A 24857-nucleotide genomic window follows, 5' to 3' on the forward strand; every position below is an offset into this window, starting at 1 on the left:
TTCAGTGGGACAAAGGTATTGTGAAAACTGCAGATCCTCCTAAAATGTGTTCCGCTCCCTTATCCCACTGCTGTCTTCCTCCACTCATTCTCCCTCCACCTTCCCTAGTGTGTCTTATTTTCTTAGACGGTGAATTGGCACGCTGGTTTTATTTATCATTATTCCTGTACAGCACCCAGCTCCTTGTAGGAGCTTAATAATCACAGATTTTCATTACATTTTAAGCACAGGAAATGCCTTCTGTTGCACAGCTCTCTTCTTATTCTCTGGCTCCCTTGCCATTGAGATTATTACATTTCTTTGATTTACCACTCTAATATAAGAAGTATAATAAAATACTTGTGGTGTTTGCTTCAAAGTGGACTGGATGAGAATAGATGAAGGGGGAAAAGTGAGAGATGTTGGCTTGATAGGAAAACCTTCATTTTGTGCCCAAAAAATGACACCAAGAGAAATACACTGGGCGATTTTTTTTTTTAAGCATTCTTAATATTTGATAAAATATTTGTTTTTCAGTACTATGTTGAGGCTTTTTTTTGCTTCTTGGAGATGAGAATGGAGACAGGTTTCGGTTTTTCAAATTACAATTTTCACCACATTTGCAGTGTTTCAAATTAACAATTTTTGCCATATTTTACTTTTTCAAAATTCTGCATGCTCTTGTATGCTTGGATTACTTGACAGAGTGAAGGTGGGAGCAACCTATGCCATGCTTTGATAGGTAAAAGTAGTAAAACTTTTACAGTTGAAATACCAAAACAGTACAGAGAAGCACTGCTAGAATATATATATTTTTCTGAATTGGCAAGCCTCTGGAAGATGATATATTTAGTACCCTGTAGTGAGGAAACTTGCTGGTTGGGGGAACAGTCTTAAGAGGGAATCCCAAGAGGGTTCGACAACTGCACTCGAGGGCAGAAGAAACAGCTGTGTCCACGAAGGGGAGGGAAGAGAGCCCTGCTGTGTGGAACAGATGAATCAAAGTAAGAAAAACAGAAAATTAAAAGTTTCAGCTTTAGGGTAAAGTTGAGAGAATAGTTTAAGATGCAAGCTGTTACTGTCATTGTATGTCATATTCAGAGTAACAGGCTAAAGATGAAACGTTAACACAGTTCGGTTTGGAACGGCAAGGTTCTCATTTCAAGATTTTCAGTCATCCATCCATCCAGCCCTCTGTCTATTGCCTCAGTTCTCTGAGAAAACACACATGTTGTGAACAAATAGATAACACCACTGCAATTTGGAGATGGTGTGGAATTGCATTTAAAAGTTGAATTCTTGTAATGGTGTTGCTTCTCCACACACACACACACACACACACACACACACACACACAACTTGAGGACCCTAGCAACTGTCCTTGCTGGCAAATCAGGGACTGGAGCTCTTTGTCTGAAATAGAACTGGAAGCAAGCCCCTCTTCTATCCAAAAAGTTGGCATTTAGAGTGTGAAAGAATAATTGCTGCCTGGCCTCAAGGGAATGCTCTGCGCGTATCTCCTCTGAGCACCTGAAATTCTCAGCAGTTCAAATCACACCAAATGCAGAGAAATAGCAGAATTAACTGTCCCCAGTGGACATTGACAGGAAGGAGACAAGGCCAGAGCAGTGAATTGTAGAGATGCAGCGGACAGCCCCCCTCTGGGCAGCATGTGGAATGTGGGAATGGCAATCTGAGAGGGCTTTCTCTGTGGCAGCCCCTAAATGGTGGAATTCCCTTGTAGACATGTCTTAACACCACCATTGTATAGCTTTTATTGTATGCTGAAGGTGCACGCTTTTGACGTTCTGTTCTTCTGATTGTAAATTATTTTAATACTGTACTTATATTGTTGTAACCTGCCTTTATAATGAAGGATGAGGAAGAAATATTATTATTATTATTATTATTATTATTAATAATAATAATAATAATAGTAGTAGTAGTAGTAATAGTAGAAATGAAGTCCATATTTCTCCTATACAGCATCCTTGCATATTGGTTAAGTAGACCAAAAAACCCTAATATTTTCGTGATTGGTAGAAGTGTTCCATATTTTCTAAATGACCTTGAGAAATGTGGCTTATGTAAGGGGTATTCTTTCAATATTTCAAAATAAGGGACAGCTGTGATCAGCTAGTGTTTAAATTACATTACCGACTTGGACACAGATTTTGAAATATGTGAACTTAGAATGTTTAATTTTAGCATTAATTTTGTTGGTTGATTATTAAAAGTCAGGGTTTTTTAAAACATAATTCCCAAGCATGTAGTTACCAGTGTTTAATGGTTTGCTTTGGGTGGCAGTTACTTCACTTTACATTTCCTCTTGATATTTGGGTGTCTTAAAGTATCAAAAAACCTCTTTGCTGAATTTAACCCCTCCAACACATTTTCTCTCTACTCGTGTAGCACTTTCCTGGATCCTGAGACACGCAGAGCTATGGGAGAACAAGCAGTGGCTCTTGCAAAAGCTGTAAAATACTCATCTGCTGGAACAGTGGAATTCCTTATAGACTCAAAAAAGAATTTCTTCTTCTTGGAAATGAACACTAGACTTCAGGTACTGGGGGAGTGAGAAGGAGGAGAGGTACACTATTTTTAGAATATGGGTGGATGAAAAATTGTATTTTTATGCTAAAAACTTTTCAAGTTTCTTCAAAACCCCATAGCAGAGCAACACTAAGATAGCATTTTATTCCCAGTGCTGATTTCCTCACTTGAGTTTGTGGTTGTGATATGTTGTGCTGGACAGTGGTGATTTTGAGTTAAACCTTGAACAGAGAAGTTTACTTGATCTGGTGAATGTGCACTCGTGCTTGTCAATCATCATACTGTTTATAGGGAAACAAAGCATGTAGTTTGACCTTGGCATGCCTTGGCAAGGGATACATTTCAGCTAAAATCTTAAAACTCTTTGAACATGTAAAATGTGGACCGGAGTGGTGTTGCAGCAGAAATGTTATGTAAGAAGTTACAGTGACTGAAGTGATGGTTGGGGGTATCACACACTAGCAAATTTACCAATGAAAATAATTTTCATTGCCTCCAAATATCTGCAGCCTTCATCATGTAGAAACAATATGGCAGCACAGAACTCAACATTGCTTCTGGAAAACATTCAAAATACAGTGGTACCTCGGGTTACAGATGCTTCAGGTTATGCGATTTCAGGTTGTGCACCGCGCTGAACCCAGAAGTACCAGAACAGGTTGCTTCCGGGTTTCAGTTCTCGCGCATGTGCAGAAGCGCTGAATTACGACCCGCAACCCACGCGTGCACAGATGCGGCGCTGTGGGTTGCGAACGTGCCTCCTGCATAGATCACGTTCCCAACCCGAGGTTCCACTGTAATTCTTACAACAAGATAGTATCAGCTCTTGTGAAAAGAGAGCAGAATGCAAGACTGGGCACATGGATGCAGATGCTGGCTCACAGTTGCTCATTCATTCCTTTGTGCCAGGCAGAGTATGGCTCCTGTTGAAGCCTTTTTTTGTGTTGTGCCTTTGGAATTTCTCATCCCGCCCCCCCCCCCCCCCGCAGCTAAATGGTCTTAACATTTTGTGATCATGAAAACAGTGTAATCAAGGTAGCAAATGAGCAATGGAGAGACGCATAGAATAAAATATTTTCCTCTGAAGAGTGCCATGAGCTGAGCTGCCATTAAAAAAAATTTTAAAATAGTCTAAAGTAGGTTTTTGAAAGAAGCCTCTAAATGCGGTCAAATACAGCCTTTCAAAACTCAGTTTGGTGGATGCAGATATTTCCAGGTATAGTGCAAAAGCAGCAAATGAAGGAGCTGTCTAGCAATCTTGAGCTCCCCAGAACATGGATGTTAGAGAAGGCAGCAGCAACGTGTCATTTAAAAATTGACTGTAAACACAAACACATCTGCAGATTCTCCTGGCTCTAGAGTTAAATTTGGAGGAAAAAAGCTTTATGAGAATTACTAAGTTTGGCTCTTAATTAAAAAGGGAGAAAAGCTTAGATGGCTAGTTACAAGTCTGCTAATAGGCATCAAAGTTTGAGGGTTGGGGAAAAGTGACAGATCAATTGGGAAAACTGTAGATGAGGCCAATAAAATTACTACTCACCAGCTTCAAACTGAAACACTAATTAGAGACAATACACAGCCAAGATAGAGGAATTAGAGAAATGCACCTAACAAACATTTTAATTAAAGCTTAGTGCATTTCCGATAAAGTTGGAAAGAACAGATCTGACTGAATAGTGTTTAAACAGGCTTTCTAAAGTTTCCAACGACAGGGTTTCTCCATCTGGAAAGTTTTTGCAGCACCCTCGGTGATTGCACATGAAAAACACAAATTGTAAGCAAGACACTGAGCTGAATATATCAGAGGACTCTGGTTGATTTGCACAATGCGCTAAGCCAAACATTGGCTTATCAAGACCTGAAGAGGAGCTCTCGGACACTTTGCTCTTCCCTGATCTGTTTTGCTGCTGCTCTGCACTGAGCTCTGTATGTAAGACAGGGACACTGCAGTACAGTGGTGCCTCGGGTTACATACGCTTCAGGTTACATACGCTTCAGGTTACAGACTCTGCTAACCCAGAAATAGTACCTCGGGTTAAGAACTTTGCTTCAGGATGAGAACAGAAATTGTGCTCCGGCGGCGTGGCAGCAGCAGGAGGCCCCATTAACTAAAGTGGTGTTTCAGGTTAAGAACAGTTTCAGGTTAAGAACGGACCTCCGGAACGAATTAAGTACCTAATCTGAGGTACCACTGTACAGGACTTTGAGCAGTGGGATTGGTGGGGGCAGGAGGATCACAACTGAACATGAACACTATCATCATGAAGTGAATGAAGTAATTTATAGCTTTACATACTCTGAAGAAATGGTTGAAGAGAGTGGTCTTGCATCTCTTGCTTGCATTTCTCTGGCTACCAGGGAGACTTGTTCCACACTTTTGCATTTAATCATACAATAAATAAAATGTAGAATAGGTCAGCTGTAGAAATAATCATGCTGAATGCAGGAAGAACTTGTTGAACTTCAACTCCAGCATAAATATCGCAGTAGAGATAAGCACAATTTCATACTTCGCGTTGCAAGTTTGTGTGTCCTATGTACACCATTGTATTCAACCCGATTCCCCACTATTATAAATTTTCAAATACTGTATTTCAGATCTTTTTCTCTAAAGTGCTCCCACATATGCACAAAGCCAACATCATTTAACCAATCTTTCTAAAACTTTCTCTGTTCCTATAAGGATTGAAGGTACAGAGTGAGATGCTGTCTCTGGCTTCTTGGGGCTTAAATGGCTAGCCAAAGGGATTGAGATACAGTGGTACCTCGGGTTAAGTACCTAATTTGTTCCGGAGGTCCATTCTTAACCTGAAACTGTTCTTAACCTGAAGCACCATTTTAGCTAATGGGGCCTCCTGTTGCCGCCGCGCTGCCGGAGCACAATTTCTGTTCTCATCCTGAAGCAAAGTTCTTAACCTGAGGTAATATTTCTGGGTTAGTGGAGTCTGTAACCTGAAGCGTATGTAACCTGAAGCGTATGTAACCTGAAGCGTATGTAACCTGAAGCGTATGTAACCTGAGGTACCACTGTAGAGCCTAACTAGCTGTTTAGAATGCTGTGGCATTTTCCTACCAAAGAATCACAGTAATGTGCTCTTATGGCAATAACTTCCACATTCTTACTGTTTTAGGGGACAGAAAATAAAATAACCCAGTTGGGAAACACAAGAGAGTGCTATGGTGGCTATGTTATACTAGGCTGTGTGTTTGTGTTTCTGGCTCCACCTTCAAATCACAAATAGCCAAGGAAGGAAGGAAAGAGGAGGAGAATGGAGAATGGAAAGAAGGATGTCGAAGTTATACACACAGCCTGGAGTCCAAACATTGTTACTCAGCCAGACAGCCGCTTAGTGGGGGGATAGAGAATAAAGTGATGAAACTGAAATAAAGGAAAATGTGCCAGAAATAAATGGCAGAAAAGGCAACGTAGAATTGTTAATGCTGCCTGCTGCTGGTTAAATCAAAGGGAAATCTCAAACTCTCGACCATCTTCAACATTATTATTATTTATTAGTTGCTTTGCTCATGGAAATGACTTAAAGCAACTTACAGACACAATAGAAATACTAAAACCAGTTAAAATAAATACAGTCAGCAAAAACCTAACACCTTCCCCCCATCTATACAAATAAAAGATAGGCCCTGCAGATTCTGCTCCACTAAAAAGAGTCAACAAGTACTTGAAAACCCTTCAGATTAATGGTCAGAAGCCCAGGTAAAAAGGAAAGTATTTGCCTGATGCCTGAAAAAGGCTGCACCCTCCCAGCAAATGGGGAACCACTGCTAAAAAAGCCTGTTCTCATGTACCCACCCTCTGAATCTTCCATGAAGGAGACACTTGGAGAAGGGCCTCAAATGATGATTACAGGGTCTGGGCCGGTTCATGTGGGGAGAGGTGGTCCTTGAGCTCTTGCAGTCTTGAACTACATTAGGCTTTATAGGTCAAAACCCGCACTTTGAACTGAGCTCAGACGCTGATTGGTGGCCAGTGCAGTCATGCCAGAAGTCTTGTTATATGTTTGGGCTGTCCTGTCCTGGTCATCAGTCTGGCTGCTAAATTCCGTAACAGCTGCAATTTCTGTAGCAACTTCAAAGGCTGTCCTATGTATAGCACATTGCAGCAATCCAACCCAGAGGTTATCAGAACATAGACAACAGAAGCTAGACATAGATGGGGCGCACCTGAGTCATCAGTTGAAGCTGATAGAAAGCATTTGAAGCAAACCGAGGTCACTTGAGCTTCAAGCAACAGTATTAGATCTAGTAGTACCACCAAGCTACATACCTTCTCTTTCAGAGGGCGTGTAACCTGATCCAGTGCCAGCCACATCCCATCAATCTGGTCTAGAGAACCACCCACTAACAGTGCCTTAGTCTTGTTTGCATTAAGGTTCAGATTACTGGTTCTCATCAAGCACCCATTACCAAGACAAAACATTGCTCTAGCCCAGGCTATCCCCAAACTTGGCCCTCTAGACGTTTTGGGACTACAACTCCCATCATCCCTAGCTAACAGGTCCAGTGGTCAGAGATGGTGGGAGTTGTAGTTCTAAAACATCTGGAGGGCCAAGTTTGGGGATGCCTGGTCTAGCCCATCCAGTGTCACGCCTGTAGATGTAAATGAGAAGTGGAGCATATGTTTCATCAGGATACTGTTGACAACATACTCCAAAACCCTGGACAACCCCATTCAGTGGTTTCATGTAGATGTTGAACAGCATGGGGGATGAAATCGTATCCTGTGGAATCCCACATTGAAGGCTCTACATGGCCAAACTACATTTCCCAAGTACTACTCTCTGAAAAAACCACCCAAGTATGACTGGAACCACCACAGCACTATGCCATCCAACCCCAACTTAGACAGTCGCTCTAGAACAATACCATGGTCAATATTATCAGAAACTGCTGAGAAATCAAGGAGAATTAGCAGTGATGCACTCCCTCTGTGTGTTGCCCAACAGAGGTAATCATAAACCTCAACCAAAGCCATTTCTGTGCCCAAACTATGCCTAACTCCAGATCGAAAAGGATCTTGAAAATTGCCTGCTCCTCTATATGATATATATTTAGATTGCATGCAATTGTTTTGTCATTTACTAAAGAAGGAGGGTCATGCTGGTATTGCATGGAGAACACGTTTTGAGAACACTTGATATGTGCAAAGTCAGGAGTTCCATTTTTCATTTTCTGTTAAAAGTCTGTGTGTCTATATCTTTATTACATAAATGTGAATCCTAGCTGAAGTAGGTTGGAGTTGAGTAATATTCTCCAGTAAAGATGTTCTGTCAGTATTACAATAAAAACCGAACACATCAATAGGAACTAGTTGGCAAAGAACCTCAAGTTTGAAAGGCTTGTCTGGATAATAAAGTTTTTAGATTATGCCGACAAACTAGCAGGGATGGTTCTTCCTAAACATCTGTTAGCATGGAGTTCCACAGGACAGTACCTGCAACATTAAAGGCTCGGTCTCTAGTAACGACCAGCTTAACCACAGGGGCATGTGGGACCACCAAAGGTGCCCATCAGAAGACCCAGTGCTTATGTGTGTGTGTGGGGGGGGTACTAAATGGTACACTGTACCAGCACCTCTAGTTTTTTGTTGTTTAAAGGTGTGGCAATTACTGGAACAACTTCATGGTGAGTAACAGCACCTTTTTTCTAGAAAGAAAGTACTGAGACGACCTCAGCAGTCGAGGTAGAGCATCTAACTGCAATTTGCCCCTTTCCACTGAGTTTCTCGTTGGATTAATGCTATGTTTTAGGTAGGCTTTATCTCCATAATGGACAGAGTTTCCTTGAGCAGGCCTCACATCAGTCACACTTTCAGATATTTTTGAGTGTCTTCTAAGTAGCTGTGGTTTTCTGACAGTTAAAAAGGTAAAGGGACCCCTGACCATTAGGTCCAGTCGTGGCCGACTCTGGGGTTGCGGGGCTCATCTCGCTTTACTGGCCGAGGGAGCCGGCGTACAGCTTCTGGGTCATGTAGCCAGCATGACTAAGCCGCTTCTGGCAAACCAGAGCAGCACACAGAAACGCCCTTTACCTTCCCGCCGGAGCAGTACCTATTTATCTACTTGCACTTTGACGTGCTTTCAGACTGCTAGGTTGGCAGGAGCTGGGACCAAGCAACGGGAGCTCACCCCGTCACGGGGATTCGAACCGCCGACCTTCTGATCGGCAAGTCCTAGCCTCTGTGGTTTAACCCACACACCACCCGCGTCTGACAGTCTGTCTTAAAGGACTCCAAACTACTTCCATCCCCTTGAATATAGCAGAACCTTCTCAAACTTTACTGCTTCTCTTTTGATGTTGCTGCTGTTGCCCAATGACTGCTAATCTGCCAAGGCTACTAACTTTTTCTAAGCCAGCATCCTTCTGACGGGGCCTATCATTTCTGCATAGACTTGTTTTTCAAGTAGAAATGTAAAAGAAAAACACATAAAATAAATATATAAATTTGATTACATTCTTGTAGAACAACAAGAGTGCTTAAATAGTTTCAGCAAAATGAATATGCCCAACTTTTTCCCATTCCCTGTCCCCTGCCCCCCCCCAGCTTTGTACAAAGGAAGTATATTGACGCAATAGACAATAATGTTTATAGAGACAAAGATGTCTTTTGAAGAATTGATTAAATAAATGTTTGTAAGTGTTTTGAGAATAAACTACACCCATACTTTGCTTTCCGGAGAAGTTCCATCCTAGTTTGATCATTAACAATGAAACTTTACAATGGGTCTGTTTCATTTCACATTGGGATGATGATTCAAGGGAAAAGGAAGATAAAATTAAACAGTTAAAATGCCTTTACAAAGAATTCAGTTATTTTCCAAAACATGGTTTTGAGGATGTAGTTATCTCAAAGACACTTTTTTAAAAACCTGAGAAAATAAACTATATCCGCCCCAAAATGTTGATAATTTGTGAAGTTTTAATAGAACATGAATGGCGTCAGTTGAGCACCATCGGCAGGGAAGGTACAGAATTCTTTGGGGAGTCTCTTCAAGTACCATTACGTTTGAGATACCTGAGGAGTATCACGTGTTTGCCCAAAGTTTTAAGAATCCCAGCGGTAGCTTCCTAAGCTGCACATTCAAATTCCCATTTCAGTCCAACATCTCTTCTTTTTTTAAAAAAAATATAAGGTACTTATTTCAGTGATGTCATTAAAGTTGTCAGGCTGTCTTAAAATATGGTGCTGTAAACAAACTCAAAATGCACAGAGGACTAATTATGGGTGCCATCTGTTTATTTTACTATCTTTTTTTTTTTTTGCAAGACCCACTGCAAGGATATTACAATAGACAAAATGTTCTCCTTCAATTAATGTACTTGAAGGGGAAATACCTAGTTTGTTCAGTGACCTTTTCCTGTGTCACAAAATACATGTGGTATGACATCTCTGGATAGAGAAACACTTGTAAAATAGGGTGTCTTAAAGATACATGACTTGAGCTACAAAAAAGCATTTTACACTAAAAATGGCAGATCAGATCATCCATCTCTCTCTCTCTCTCTCTCTCTCTCTCTCTCTCTCTCTCTCAAACCAATGTGGCAAGTGCACTTATTAATTTTATAGAATTTGGCTACCAAGTTACTTAACTTGCTCCCTTTGCATGTGGCTATTTTATAATTCTTCCATGCCGATTAAGTTACATTTGGTAAGTTAAATACACATGTACGTAAATCCGTCTTAACAACAAGAGAGACTTGTGTACTCGCTCTCCTGCTTGGTTTCACTGTGAATGAGGGGTATTCCCATGACAGCATCATCCTGAGCCGTTAGCAGCTATTTGCTGAGAGCACACAGTGATTCTACTGGTCCAGCTCAGCTATTGTGTATGCTAAGCACTACACAGATAAGTCTGGAGGGGGAAAAAAAAACCTGAAGGATCCATCTGCTCATTTCTGCTACACTGCACTGATGTAAGATTACGCTAATCTGGTTGCTTGTCAGGACAGGTTAGTGAAAGCAGGCGTGTGGATGAGACTTAGGCTAGTCTGGTTCTATGGAAGATTGTAGGCTGCTCCTGTACATGCCATGTTAAGTGTAGCAGAATGGGTTGATTATCAGCCAGCTACTTTGAGCTTTCAGTCAAAATACTTTGTGTGTTTCTAGATTATTATTTTTAAAAAAGAGACCAACTTCGAAAGTCCCATCTCTAAATGCTTCAAAAACAACTTCAGTCTTCATCATTAAATATCAAGGTGTCTTTTTTTTTAAAAAAAATCTATATATCTATATATGAAAATTCCCCCCATTGCCTGCAATTTTGTTTTGCTTTGCTTAGCTGTATTGCTCCTGTCTGATTTCTGCAATACATCTTGAATGCAGGACTTGCTCTCCTGAGTAGCTATATGACAAGAAGAATGGCCGTTATTGTAAATTACCCCCTTTTGAGTTTTCAGTATTTTTTGTTTTATTGGGTGGTGGGGAGAATTTAGTTGTTTTGTTATGTACTGACTGACAGTTCTTGACCTTGCAGGTTGAACATCCCATCACAGAATGCATTACCGGTCTGGACCTAGTCCAAGAAATGATCCGTGTTGCCAAGGGTTACCCTCTGAGGCACAAACAGGCTGATATTCCTATCAACGGCTGGGCGGTTGAATGTCGAGTATATGCTGAGGTAAAATAACTGTTAACGTCTGGGAGGGTGAACGGCTGTGTAAGAAGCTGTTAGTGCCAGGTGTAGCAAACCACCCAAGACTCTGTCTTTCAGCTTGATCCATTTCATGTGACGTAATTGATTTAAGGTTTTTGGGTAGCGTTTCTTTTTTCTTTTTTGCTTTCTTTATGCAAAGATTGGGGGCGGGGGCGGGAATTATATACCACATTTGGAAGAAGAGTATTCTGCAGTCATGCCATGTTTTAGCAGTTTCATACAATATTTCAACATGAGCTATTTCAACATGAGCTTTCTTATGAACTCGTGCTAGCTTTGCTATTTTTCAAGTGGATCCTCTGAAAAGGTCAAGTGGCTGCCCCACATGTTCAGTATGACTAGAGAGTATAGTGGCTGCCAATTACTTTTTTTAAAAAAACAAAAACCACACACAAAAACAATCCTCTTTATTTAGAACTAACCAACCAAACTTTTGCACACCGATCCGCTGAGATTTGAAACCAAGACTTTGCCTGAAATATTCTCAACTTTTGCTTCCTAATATGAATGTGAATGCTTTGGGCAGTTATCTTCAGTTTCTATAATGTGTGTGTGTTTTGATTCATTTCTTTACAACCTTTCCCTTGTTTGAACAGTGTTGTATGTCTCTCCCTGGCATTTAGGGGTGGGGGTGGTTGATTTTTTTTCCTTAACGTTCACTACACATTACCTTGTGTGAATCCCAAAGTACAACTTGTTTACAAAGCGGTTAAAAATATTAACATTATAATAACACAAGGTGATATTAATATTACTAGTGGTTTTGGTACTGCCATTAATTGATTCTGTGTCCAGTCTCTGTGTGTTCATCAAATAAAGACAAGCTGGGATTTTGAACAGAGAATTTAACACTGTAATGGTGGACAGAAACTTTCCAACTCTCACACTGACCACCGCAGAATCATGCATTTATGCACTATGTTGTTCCTTAAATATATTAAGTGTTAGTGAATTATTTGGGTTGTGATCCTGAAAACATTGAAGCTTGAATGCTCGTCTGTGTTTTTTTCGGATTTTCTTTTTGTGTTATGTGTTTTTGTTCTCTGTCTGTGCCCCTACTATTGTGCCTTCTCTTAGAAAGATTGCCCTTGGCTTAATAAAGGCACAGCAGGAAGGTTTTTAGCTTTAACAAACCTTCCATGACTTGAATGGAAGAAGCAAATTCATATCCCCCCAAAATAAGTCATTTTGAAAACAAAATATAGTTGGTTGAAAATTAAAGTGGAGAAACCGTGGGCTTCCCAGTGACTTAACCTTGTTTCCTGTGCTTTGTCTTACAAAGTTAATACCTCCCTGTGTTTGAATTTCATTTTAGGATCCCTACAAATCTTTTGGTCTGCCATCTATTGGTAGATTGTCTCAGTACAAAGAGCCGCTGCATGTGCCCAATGTAAGTAATTCTTATGTTTCCTTGTTTCTCATTTTCACAGGCACTAAGAAACCACAGATCTCATTGAATTCACTAGAAGTCGTTCGTGTTCAGTGCTGCTTAAAACAAGCCACCTTAAACTCGTTTATTAACTAAGGGAGATGGAGTTAGATTCTGTTAGCTTGTAGTAATTAGAAATACGATACAGTCAAAAAGAAACAGGATTTGGCTTTTAAAAAGGGAGATATTCTACAAACCCATTATTTATACTTTCGCGATATCTGTCCTATAATCCTGGTTTTTAGAGCAGCAGTAACTATAACTAGAAGATCAAACTGCAAAATAAAATGTTCAATTGCCTGTCCCTGCAAAGTGCTAAATGCCCCAAGGAGGAGTGGTCCTATTTGTTTAGCTTTCAAGCTTTAGAGACCAAACGCAATTTACTACAGTTGATGAAAAGTGATTATTACACATTTCAGTGTTGTAGACACTGTTTAGAGTGGTTGTTTAACAACCAGCACAAAAAAGACAAGGGCATCTCTTCTGTTCTGTATAATCAAGGTAGTCAAAGTAATAAGTGTGTATATATGGCATGGTGTCGGCTTTGTGAAATGACAAGCCGATACCATCTGTGAATATGACGATTTACCATGATTACTTGCATGGAAAAAATGGCATAAGATTACAGGCTGGATCCTAAATTTGGTGATGTTATTGGATATAGGATTTATTTCACTTCTTAAATTGTTTTTGCCCATATGCTTCCTAGAGAGGACCTGACCCTTTCTTGGGCTTTAAGGCTCCATGCTGTGTTCAAAGCTTAAAAGGAGAAATACAAATTGTCAAGGTTTAGCAGGCACTATGTGATGTTGAATGGAAGATAAAAAAACCCCAGCTATTACAGAGGGAATGTATCTTAAGCATATTTAATGAAACCCAAATGAACTAAGAAATAATTTTCAGTAATTACTCTGGGGGCAGGTTGAGGTTTTTCACCATGTTGTAATAGCTAACAGGATGTCAAATATTTTGCCCTTGCAAGTTTTTGCAATTTGCAATTTTCTAAACATGAGACCTGTTGAAAGTACAAGTGATAATGGACAAACTGTACCCCCTACAGTCTTTGTCCCACCAAATCTTTCTTCAATTAATGCTGCAGCAGGAGTTTTATGTAATAACATTTGCACTTGTGAGCCATCCAGAGAAAGAAAAAAAACAATTAAAATGCCTTAAATGTTCTGCTTACTGCTGTTATTTGCTTGTGCGAATGTTGCATGTCAGCTAAATGGACCACGGAATAGACAAAGTGATTGGGTGCAAGAGAGTGCATACTAAGCTTTGTCTATCATTATTGCTGGGAGCAATCAAATTGATGCCAGCAGGACAGTAGATGCGTTGACAGCTGTAATTATGTATCTCCATGGTGATCACTTTTGGCCTGTCATGGAGGCCCATGAGTCCTCTCCTTTGCAAGCATTTAATCAGATTGGGCTGTCACTTGTCAGGTAGACATGGCGGGTTGGGATTTGTGCTTAGGGGGAGAGGTGAATTGAAAATGAAGGGTGGGAGATGCCTGATAGATTCACGTGGCCCATCGTGGTACTGAGGGAAGAAATTTTAATTATCCTGGAAGCCTAAGAGTAATGGTTTTGAGGATCTCACACAGCGTGGCTGGGCCTTTCCCTTTCTCTTTCTGTGTAGTGCCACCATTTTGTTAAAAACAGAGCAGTGATTTCCCCCCCCCCTCCCCGTTTACAAACTATTTGCTTGTCTTTTTTTATGCTGAAAGAGAACTTTCGAAATGAAGACATTAATCTGACAACTGTGGGAAGCTATTTGATTCAGAAAGTTGAATTACCGTATTTTTTGCTCCATAAGACTCACTTTTTCCCTCCTAAAAAGTAAGGGGAAATGTGTGTGCGTCTTATGGAGCGACTGCAGGCTGCACAGGTATCCCAGAAGCCAGAACAGCAAGAGGAATTGCTGCTTTCACTGTGCAGCGGTCCCTCTTGCTGTTCTGGTTTCTGAGATTCAGAATATTTTTTTTCTTGTTTTCCTCCTCCAAAAATTAGGTGCGTCTTGTGGTCTGGTGCGTCTTATAGAGCGAAAAATACGGTATATGGCAAAAGCCATAGCATTTTCTTTCTAATACACGATAATTCACTCTTATTTTTAATGTTCAGAAGTAAGTGTGGATCTTTATGTGACCAAAACGACACCATCCACACACAAGAGGAGGTATCAGCTGGTCTGCGGGAACCTCAAGTGTTGCAGAATAATAATAATTGAAATAAAATAAAATACAAGCCCTGAGTTGTGGATGGAGTCCCCAAAACTCCCCAACTTGAACTGAGTATGCCCTACAGCTATGGAGTGCTGATTGTTTATTGTGGGCAGGGATGGCAAGGCTGGTGGGAGGGAATAAGAAAGGAGTAGTGAGGAGGACTGAATGACTGTAACACTGAGCACGTGCTCCATGCGGCAACATTTTACAGTGGTTCCTCGCAAGACGAAATTAATCCGTTCCGCGAGTCTCTTGGTCTAGCGGTTTTTTCATCTTGCGAAGCAACCCGATTAGCGCTATTAGCGGTTTAGCGGCTATTAAAGGCTTAGCGGCTTAGCGGCTAAAAGGCTATTAGCGGCTTAGCAGCTTAGAAAAAGGGGGGGAGCGGAAAAAAACCGCAAGACTCGCAAGACGTTTTCGTCTTGCGAAGCAAGCCAAGCCCATAGGGAAATTCGTCTTGCGAAGCGTATCGAAAAACGGAAAACCCTTTTGTCTAGTGGGTTTTTCGTCTTGCGAGGCATTCGTCTTGCGGGGCACCACTGTATTGTAAGCCCAGCTTCTTTTGGGTGCGTGTATTGCTCTGTGAGTTTACCTTTGGCATAGGAGCATTGACATGGGATGTTTGTTTATGCTTTAAATTGAAGGTGTAGACTAGTGTTTCCCAAACTTGGGTCTCCAGCTGTTTTTGGACTACAACTCCCATCATCCCTAGCTAGCAGGACCAGTGGTCAGGGATGATGGGAATTGTAGTCCAAAAACACCTGGAGACCCAAGTTTGAGAAACACTGATGTAGACAGTGCATGATGAAAGGAAGGTATGGAATAAGACACTACATTATGCCTTAACGTTGAATTCCATTATTGGCCATTCCTATAAATGATAGCTGTCATACCTTGTGCTTCTAGATATTTTTACTTAAGGAGGGTCTAAAGTAGCTTGTTTACTGCTGGATCTCAGCCCTGGCACACATGAAGTAATAAGAATGGGGAAGCGGAAGCATGTACAAATTAGTTGAAATAATTTTGGCTTACAATTTGACTACCAGCATTTCATTCCTACACATCCGGCATGAAACAGAGAACTTGAGTCCTGGTGTGGTGTCGATGCTTGTGTGTGCATGATACAAAACTCATCTATCCATTTCTGTGGTGGTGTTGTAACCATCTCCATTATGTATATTCCTACCTTCCTCACACCTCATACTGTAGCTGTGGAGAGGCCAGCCCATCTGCTTTTATTTTAGCCGTAGTGTTGATCTTGATGCATTTGTGTTTTAAGTTCCTTGCCCCAAAGCATACAGAAACACACATTCCTTTTATCATTCTAACTGAATAACCGCATAGGCAGTGGCTGCTTTTAGAACTCAAAATAGCCAGATTTACAAGTGCAACAAAAGAAGCTATTTTTTTTTGCGAATAGAGCATACTACAGTGAACATGTTTGCCTGCAATTTGGACATAATTAATCGCTTTCTGGTGGTGTGCTGATATAACTGTCACCTTGCTCCATCATAAACGTGCATTTGTTTCCCCAATATGATTTTAAGCAGAATGCTCTAGATTTCTATCATCCTCCTAATTGCGGACAGTTCCTGTAGTGAACAGAGACCTAGGCATCCATATGGAACAGAATGAATTCAGTATTGGCTTGAGCTACATAAGAGGAATATTCTACACTGAGAATTAGGTAACACAGTGAAACACTGTTGTCAGATTGTGCATGGAGGCTGTGCGCAGCCAGATTGTTAACTGGCTTATTATTTCTTTTTAGTTATTGTCAGTTTTGACCCTCTCTAACCATTTATTTCCACATCTTGTGGCTAAAGAAAAGAAGCTACTGCTGTTGTGGGTCAGAAGAATTGAGAGGTTTTTTAAAAAAATTCAAGGCTGGGAAGAGATGTCGCCAGAAATTTCATCCTGTTCTCTCTATATAAAGAACAACTCAATGACTAAAAGTACGTTGTACTAGTTTGCAACTTGTGTTAGAATAGTAGACAGCATAGATAGCATGGGAACCTAAAAAGACTGTGAATGTACAAACATGGTATGCCATATTTGGTGTTTCTGAAGAACTGAACTGACAATCTTGTTTATTAATAAGTTCTGATATGTTAAGCCTGAATAATAATTTTGCATTTTTGGAGCCCCAAACTCATGTAGATACCGAACTGTGGCCACTATTTTGCTGCAAGGCTTTTGAGTCTTAAATATCATGAGAAGTTAATTCTGTATTTCTTGTGGAATTATGCCTTCTTCTCTCTGCAGTTTCTTGACCTGTTTCTGATAGTTCCTATTGTGGATATTTGGAGGAGAGAAGGTTGATGATTGCAAACATTACGTTGCTGGTGATGGAAGGCTGAACTTTTTCCAACCTTAGCTTGTTTTGGTTAGGTTTCTATTTAGGTGATAATTTTTTAAAATTGAGGATGATACAAAACATCTCACATAATCAGTTTCCTTCTCTACAACGATGCTCATGGCCTTTCAATACTTCCTGTTTTTCTTTTCCTCCATGGCATGGGGATAGCTAAAACCATCATGCTGATTACTGTGTATCTTTGAGATATTTTGAGATTTTTCTGATGAAAGTGCTTGACAACTGCCATTACAGTTATGCTGCCTGCATTAATGAAGATGTACTCTTACTATGATAAAGGCACTGTTTATCTTCTTTTTTCTACTAGGGAAAAAAATGTGATGCAGTTTTCATTGCAGAGAATAAAGCCTATTAGGACATGTCATTTGGATAATAAAGTCATCAGTGTGACCTCATGTGGATACTGTAGACAAGAGGTTCTACATCTGGCCCCTTGATAATTGCCTAAATTAAAATCTAAAAGCCTAACAGCCGTTGGGTTGACCTCTTTCTGCCTTGCTGCAGACAGATGAGCTGCTGTTTTATTACAAGGGTTTCTTCCCCCAGGTGAAGATTGAAGGGGGTTTCTAAGCCCCATTTCCCCCTCCCTGCCAAACCCAAGCAGAGTATTTCATATTAAACCTCTTCCACTCCAGCAAGTCTCATTTGGTGTTTCTTTTTAAGATTACCAGAATGGTCTTGAATTATCCTGTTGGTGTTGTGAGTAGCGTGCTATCCAGATTTCAAAAGCAACAATCTTAACAAATATTTATTCAGGAATTAGTCATTTTGAAACTTTTATATGGATAACCTCAGTGCCACTCTTGCAGAAATCAAACCAAGAGAAGAAAACAAAGATCAACAGTAATACTGAATTTTGTTGGCTGACTAACAGCTATCAGGTTCTTCAAAGACATATCTTGTCTCTCTCTGTGTGTTTTTCCCCTCCCCCCTCCACAAGAGTTGCAGAATCAGAACTTTAATTGCAGCTGTATCCTTATAAAGCAAAGCCATGGAAAAAGCTGTGTAAACATTAAATCCTCAGGGGAATGCTATCATCAGAAGAAAAATATGCTACAGATGAGAGTGAGGAAGAAAAAGAAAGTGTTGCAGACATGAAAGCTAGAGTATTGGTATTTCTATAGAGCTGATAAGCAGAACTTTAAAGTTTCTGCAGCAGCCCTTCTGGAGTGAGGCCTAGATGATGCATTTACGTAAAGTTTTGATGCAATATATCAGATACATGGGCATTTTGGTGGGGCACTAGTTAAATTGGACAACGAAAATTCTAGATCTGAGAATTGCAAAACCCGGTCCTCTGTAAATGTCTTATTTTTAAAGTTGTACTTTGAAGAGAAAGAAGAGTGTCAGCGTATAAATACTTCTAGGAAAGTTTGTAAACTGAAATAATGTTGACCGATGGACTGCTAACAAAGATAACTTGCCCATGACTGTGGGGTTTTGTGGAACATTCCCCCCCTCACTACTTCTTTACTTGTTGAATCTGCCTTATACAGCTCTCTCTCCTCATCAGAGCTCTGTCTCCTTGACCCCTACACCACTCTGTTCTTGTCTTTGCTCACTTTTACACTCTTACATTCTATACTCTTCCTCCAATCACTTTATTTATAAACACACACACTTATTACATCCACGTTAAGTCTCAATTTTACCCACTCACTGGGAAGGACACTTAAAGGAGTTCACAGCAGAAACTGTTTTGTACTCCTTTTAGCCCCATTGATGATTAAAAATCCACAGGAGAGTTATGGCGTTGCTTTTTCCAGAAGTTCCTCCCAGCAGAAATGTGACCTTTCTATCTCTCAGAGTTTTCTGAAACACACTTCATTTTCCTCTCGGAAGAGATATTTTGGGGCCATCATGATGTTTGGAGGCCAAGCCCTCCCTTTGGCGTCTTGGAGCATGAAAGATTCTTCCAAACTAGGAGATGTATGATTACATGGACCTCTGGAGGCAGGCATCCATTTCCCAGTTTAAGAGATGCCAAGAAGGAGCTTTGCAGTAATTAACTTGTATTCCAATGAGTACATTATTGTGCCCCTTTCTCCCAAGTCCCAACAAAAAACAAGATGTTTGGCCTAGAGGCTCAGCAATTGTTACAGGGGCTTTTGAGGCAATCTCTCATATATTAGTGGGAGTGTGCTTAGAGGAGGCAGCAGTGTGAATTTGTGTGCATACTTTTTGCTGCAACTGGACACCTCTCCCATTGTGAAACAGGAAACTGGACCATCGTCTGAAGTCAGCAGCGGGCCCTCTGCCAGTCTGTGGGCCCTGAGCTGTTGCTGTACTATGCCGACTCGTGACACTGGCTCCTCTTTTGCCTGTGATAATATTCTTTTGTCTCACTCTTTTGTAGGTACGTGTTGATAGTGGCATACAGCAAGGAAGTGAAATCAGCATTTATTATGATCCTATGATTTCAAAAGTGAGTTAACTACTTTTCCCTAGTTAAAAAAGAAATTACCGTATTTTTTGCACCATAACACTCACTTTTTTCCTCCTAGAAAGTAAGGGGAAATGTCTGTGCGTGTTATGGAGCGAATGCCTGCGGGTGGCGGGGGGGATCTGCTGCAGTCGTGAGCATAGGATCCATAGTTCCCCTTCCTTCCCTCCTCCATGGTTACAAAGCATGGATCCACATGGATCCTCAGGATTTTTGCATTGGGATACTCCAAACTCACTGTCAGATCACATGTCTGTGGCCACAGCATGAACCACAAAAATCATATATCCACTATTTTGCTTAGAATTTTTTTTTCTTGTTTTCCTCCTCTAAAAACTATGTGCGTGTTATGGTCTGGTGCGTGTTATAGAGCGAAAAATACGGTATATATAATGTTTGGCGACATGTTTCAGGCAAAAATATGTGACAGGTGTTTGGGTTAAAATAGCTTCAGGAATTTCAGTAGTAAAAGTGGTTTTACTAACAAAAAAACCCCATTTTTTTCTAATCAAGGTAAACATCCAAAAATGAAAGTGTATCTACCCCCTTAAACAGTTAAAAGATGGAAATTCTTAAATTCTTTGTCATACTGTGAAATCCAGGGAAAACATTGGCTGTGTCCAGGGGATCATTTCTCCATTTAATAAGGCAAGATATAAACAAGGCAAGATATAAACAAAATTTTCGCCAGTGCATCGAGCCATTGCTTTGAGCCACAATTAAACCAGAAACAAATTAACCATAGTTTCCTGATCCCCATGTTTCCTGGTTTTTGTAGTGTAGTAGGAGAGCTGAATAAAATTTCACATCCGACAAACAATTCACCCCTTGGTTTCACATGGGTGGATGAGTAAAAAAGCCTGGGACACAAATTTACACAGCCTTCTAGCAGCTATGGTGGCTCATTTACCAGAAGTAATGGATTTAGTGTTAACTCTGGAAGTGTATACTCAGTCTGACCAAACTAAGCCTATTTGAGCACAATATACAACCAGGAGGCTTAGTTTGGGCAGGGGCTAAGAATACTGGTGGCAGGCTAAAGCCCTTAAAGCCCATATCCATATGCCACATCAGCTGAAACCAATTGCAGGAACTAAGACTAGAAGAGGAACTGTACCAATATTGGCATCAGTGTCTGAACCAATAATAATTACTTGGGTTCTAATATCCAAGGGTTGTAGGGTCATGTTGAAATCTTGTTACCACCTAGAAGGGCTTTGCTGGACAGCTTTTTTTTTTAATGCTAGAGGACGATTTTACTGCCATCACACAAATGGGTTCCTACTTTTGTTTTGTTGTATACACTTCACCACCTGTGTTCAAGTCAACCCCCCTACTGGTTTCATTGTCTGAACTCCCTGATAAACCAAGGAGTCCCAACTGAGGTTTGCTGTGCAGGAGAAACACTGGAGTTTGTAGACCGCCACTGTCAGGCTCAGTTTTTCACCAAGAAATGATCTTATTGTTGCTCACATCAAAAGTGCAAAATACACATAACTCAGAGGCATGTGCCATAGTGACCATTTGGCATGAAGGTAACTAAGCACATGGTGGATATGGTGATTTTGTGGCATCTTGCTTACCTTTAAAGAAAGCATTGGATAGTCTCAAAATATTTATTTGCTAAATTTGTATCTTGGCCTTCCTCCCAAAGGTGCCTAGGATGGCCAACAAGAGCTAAAACAATAAAAATGTTTAAAACATTTTAAAATTGCATTAAAAACAGAAAGTTGTAAACCTCTACCACAAAATAATATTTTGATGGTCCTAAATTTTTATATATCATTTTTATATATCATTTTGTGTATGTGTGCTTTAGCTGATCACTTATGGATCCAACAGAGCTGAAGCTTTGCGAAGAATGGAAGAGGCCTTGGATAGTTACGTTATTAGAGGTAAATTCAATAATATGGGGTTCTAATGCAATTGTCCATGGAAAAGCTTTTGAAATGTTACTTTGAAGGAAAATTGTGTTAAATTAAGAAAAAAATATTTGGTTGGTTTGTTTTGCGGCACATCAGGCTGCTTTAATTTATGCATTTTACTATTTTGCATTCTTAAAATTTAATACTACACAAAGTGACACAGTTTTCTTACCAGATAAATAACTGTATATGTAAAATAGCTACACTATATTATACCAGTGCCAGAAAGTTGACTCTTTTCAGTGCCAGCTCCGAACATTTTATCCAGGTAAGCTTATTCAGACATGTGGGTGTGGATGTGTTTGAATCTTTCTACTGTCAATTATACTTATTTTTTTAAAGTTTTAAATAATTTAAATGTTTATGTTAAGCTGTATAGAGATTTTAGCACAATTTAACGATGTATGTGTTTTGCTAAATAAAAATAAAAGTAATTAGACCTCCTATTTCCCTATATCTGGCAGTTCTGATTATTTGGCCCACAGTTTCTTAGCTCCCAGAGTTCTGTTCCTCATTCTGTCCTGTTTGAGCAGCTGCATGTAGCCTTTGCTGTATTGTAAGCAATATGCAAAGTTTCCCCTCGCCTACTATTTTTATTAGCTTGTCTTTTCCTTCAGCTTCGATTTATTTTTGATGTTGTTGTAATCAAACTGCCACTAGGAAACGGTCACATGTGGGAAGAGCTATTGCTTCAAAGTTGGCATTGTAGCAGTAACCTGTAAGTTTGGAAGGTGTACTTTCTGATAAAACATGTTTATGGAATGCAGGCCAGGGTATAACATGACATTTGCAGTCACATGCAAATAATGTATATTCCTTCCTTCTCCCAATTCTTCTTATGTGTATTTATTAGTGTTTGCCTACCAGTCAGTAAAGACGGTGATGTGATAATATTTAGAAACAGGATTTCGGTGGAGGAGTGTCATTTTCCTCATCTCTCAAAGCAAGTTGTCTCCTTCTGAGGTTTACTTTTCTCCATTAGAGATAACCGTGTAAATCCAACACTGCAGGATTTCCAGTTGCTTGATGTCTTTCCACATAACCCCCATTGCTAAACTCCAATAAATCAGTGCATTAAAAGAAAGAAATATAGAAAGCCCGCTCCCCTTTCCCACTTCTCCACTGCTTATGTGACCTTTTCACAGAAAGAAGAGACCAGTAACCTGAGAGCTTCAACAAGTCTCTTTCTGTCTTTAATGAAATCCATCCAACTGCTGAAAAATCCTGGCAAAATTGTACTTCTTACCTTTTATTGTTTTTCTAACGTGGTTCTTACTTAGGTGTACAGCATTTTTTTTTTTTTGTCCACTGTAAAAATGCGGCTCAATTGGACAGTTGTCATCTGAATCCCAAAGATTCTCAGTTCCATACACAATCAGAACGCAGCATTTGGCCAAAGGCGCAAGAATAGCCAAAATAATATCTGGCTTTATTTTTAGTGCTAATATAAAACATACTTGCCCTGACCCTCATGCACATGGGAGCCAAGGTTTTTTGGCACATGTTGAGTTCCTAAATCACTACAATGTTGGTGTCAACTGCAGGTTGGTGTCTGATGTTGGAGTGAAAGGGAAGTCCATTGTTGCTTGGAACTCAGTGCACATATCAGAGCACGTTTGGAGCCTGGGATCAAACTTGTGTTCCCAAAAGTGCCTTAAGGATTTTCCTAATTGAAGAATATTCCATTGGGAGTATAAACTCTAAAATAGGATTATATGTTTCTATTGCGTGGAAACTTTAAAAGAGTGATTTGTTTGTTTTAAACAAAACTGAACCAAAGTAAAGCTACATGTTCTGTTGACTGTTCCAGTTTGCAAAACATATTTCCGATTTTTCTAACTCTGATTGGCCTGATTGGCATTGGTTGGAATCCTGAATTCTGCAACAGCTCAAAGGCTCTGTTAAAGATCACTAATTTTTTTAAATGCAGATAGATTTGTGTTACAGACACAGCAGCATACCGTGCCAGTGATATTATTTTAAATATAAGAGGTTAATGGCTATAATATTGGATGAAGGGGAGAATGCTGTACATTGTATTTTGCTAAATTTGACTAAAAAAGAAGCAAATTGCCTAGAGCAAAAAGTAAAGCAAAAATATTCAGGATAAGAATAGTATCTGCTTTTTTCCAAAATATATTTTACTATGGGTAGTATCCAACTATGTCACATTCACAACAGATCCATTGGGTTTTATTCAGCAAAGTCCCATTCAGAGTAGACCCATTAAAGTTAATGAATCTAAGTTATGTCCAGTAACTTCAGTGGGTCTGCTCTGAGTTGGACTAATGTTGAATGCCATTCATTGAAATAAATGGTGTTTGGCATGACTAGCCTGTCCAGTTATTTCAGTGGGCCTACTTTGCACATGACTTAGGATGCAATACCTGTGCTTTTTTTTTTTTTAATAAAAAAGTGTGAATCTTTGAATTTGATGATATTTTATAGCACATGTCCATTCTGGATCAAATAACCAAAGTATTTTAATAGTCAAGGAGAACCAAGTGCATGGGGGAAAGGGTTTGCATTCTTGAATCGATGTAGCCTATAGCCTGTGTGGAAGGAATGCATCATGAATTAACATGAAAAGAGCCTGCTGGATCAGGCCAGTGGCCCATCTAGTACAGCATTCTGTTCTCGCAGTGGCCGCCCAGATGACAGTGGGGACAGCGGCGTAGCGTGGGTTGTCAGCACCCGGGGCAAGGCAAGTAATTTGTGCCCCCTAACCCGGGGCAAGGCAAGTAATTTGCGCCCCCTAACCCCTAACCTGCCGCCGCTGCCAGCTTCTTCTTGCTGCTGCCTGGTTTGGTCTGGTCTGGTTCTCTCCCGCGCTCAGCGCTGCGCTGGGCGGCCGCTGCACTGTCCCTCCCCCAGATAGTCCCTCGCTCTCTCTCCGCACCACACGCCTGGCACCCACCCCCTCCTCAGTGGGCGGCGACCCAGCGGCTCGGATCGGATTCGCACAGCCAGCACTGCAGTGAGAGAGAGTGAGTGAGCCAGGTAGGGGCAGAGAGCTGCGAGTGCGAGCGCCCCCCCCAGATGTTGCGCCCGGTGCGGCTGGCCCCCCCTGCACCCCCACGCTACGCCACTGAGTGGGGAAACCAGCAAGCAGGATCCGGGCACAGGAGCTCTCTCCCCGCCTGTGACTTCCAGCAACTGGTATTCAGATGCATTAGTGCCTTCAAATTCAGAGGACAAGTTTCTTTTACATTGCCTTACATTGTTTTATTTAGGGTAATTAAAAATCTTCAAAGT

General features: G+C 40.5%; 1 protein-coding gene across 1 annotated transcript in view; it reads left to right on the forward strand.

The window, feature by feature from the left end:
- PCCA (propionyl-CoA carboxylase subunit alpha) overlaps window positions 1-24857 on the forward strand; it is a 230486-nt gene that overhangs the window by 84399 nt on the left and 121230 nt on the right. Inside the window, exons 12-16 of the mRNA XM_083501215.1 lie at window positions 2392-2542; window positions 11025-11168; window positions 12520-12594; window positions 19591-19659; window positions 21497-21572. Of these exons, the coding sequence (XP_083357341.1) occupies window positions 2392-2542; window positions 11025-11168; window positions 12520-12594; window positions 19591-19659; window positions 21497-21572 (515 nt within the window). The remainder of the gene's footprint in view (window positions 1-2391; window positions 2543-11024; window positions 11169-12519; window positions 12595-19590; window positions 19660-21496; window positions 21573-24857) is intronic.

This window comes from Podarcis liolepis (genome assembly GCF_965112155.1).
Source record: "Podarcis liolepis genome assembly, chromosome: 4".
NCBI classification, from domain to species: domain Eukaryota; kingdom Metazoa; phylum Chordata; class Lepidosauria; order Squamata; family Lacertidae; genus Podarcis; species Podarcis liolepis.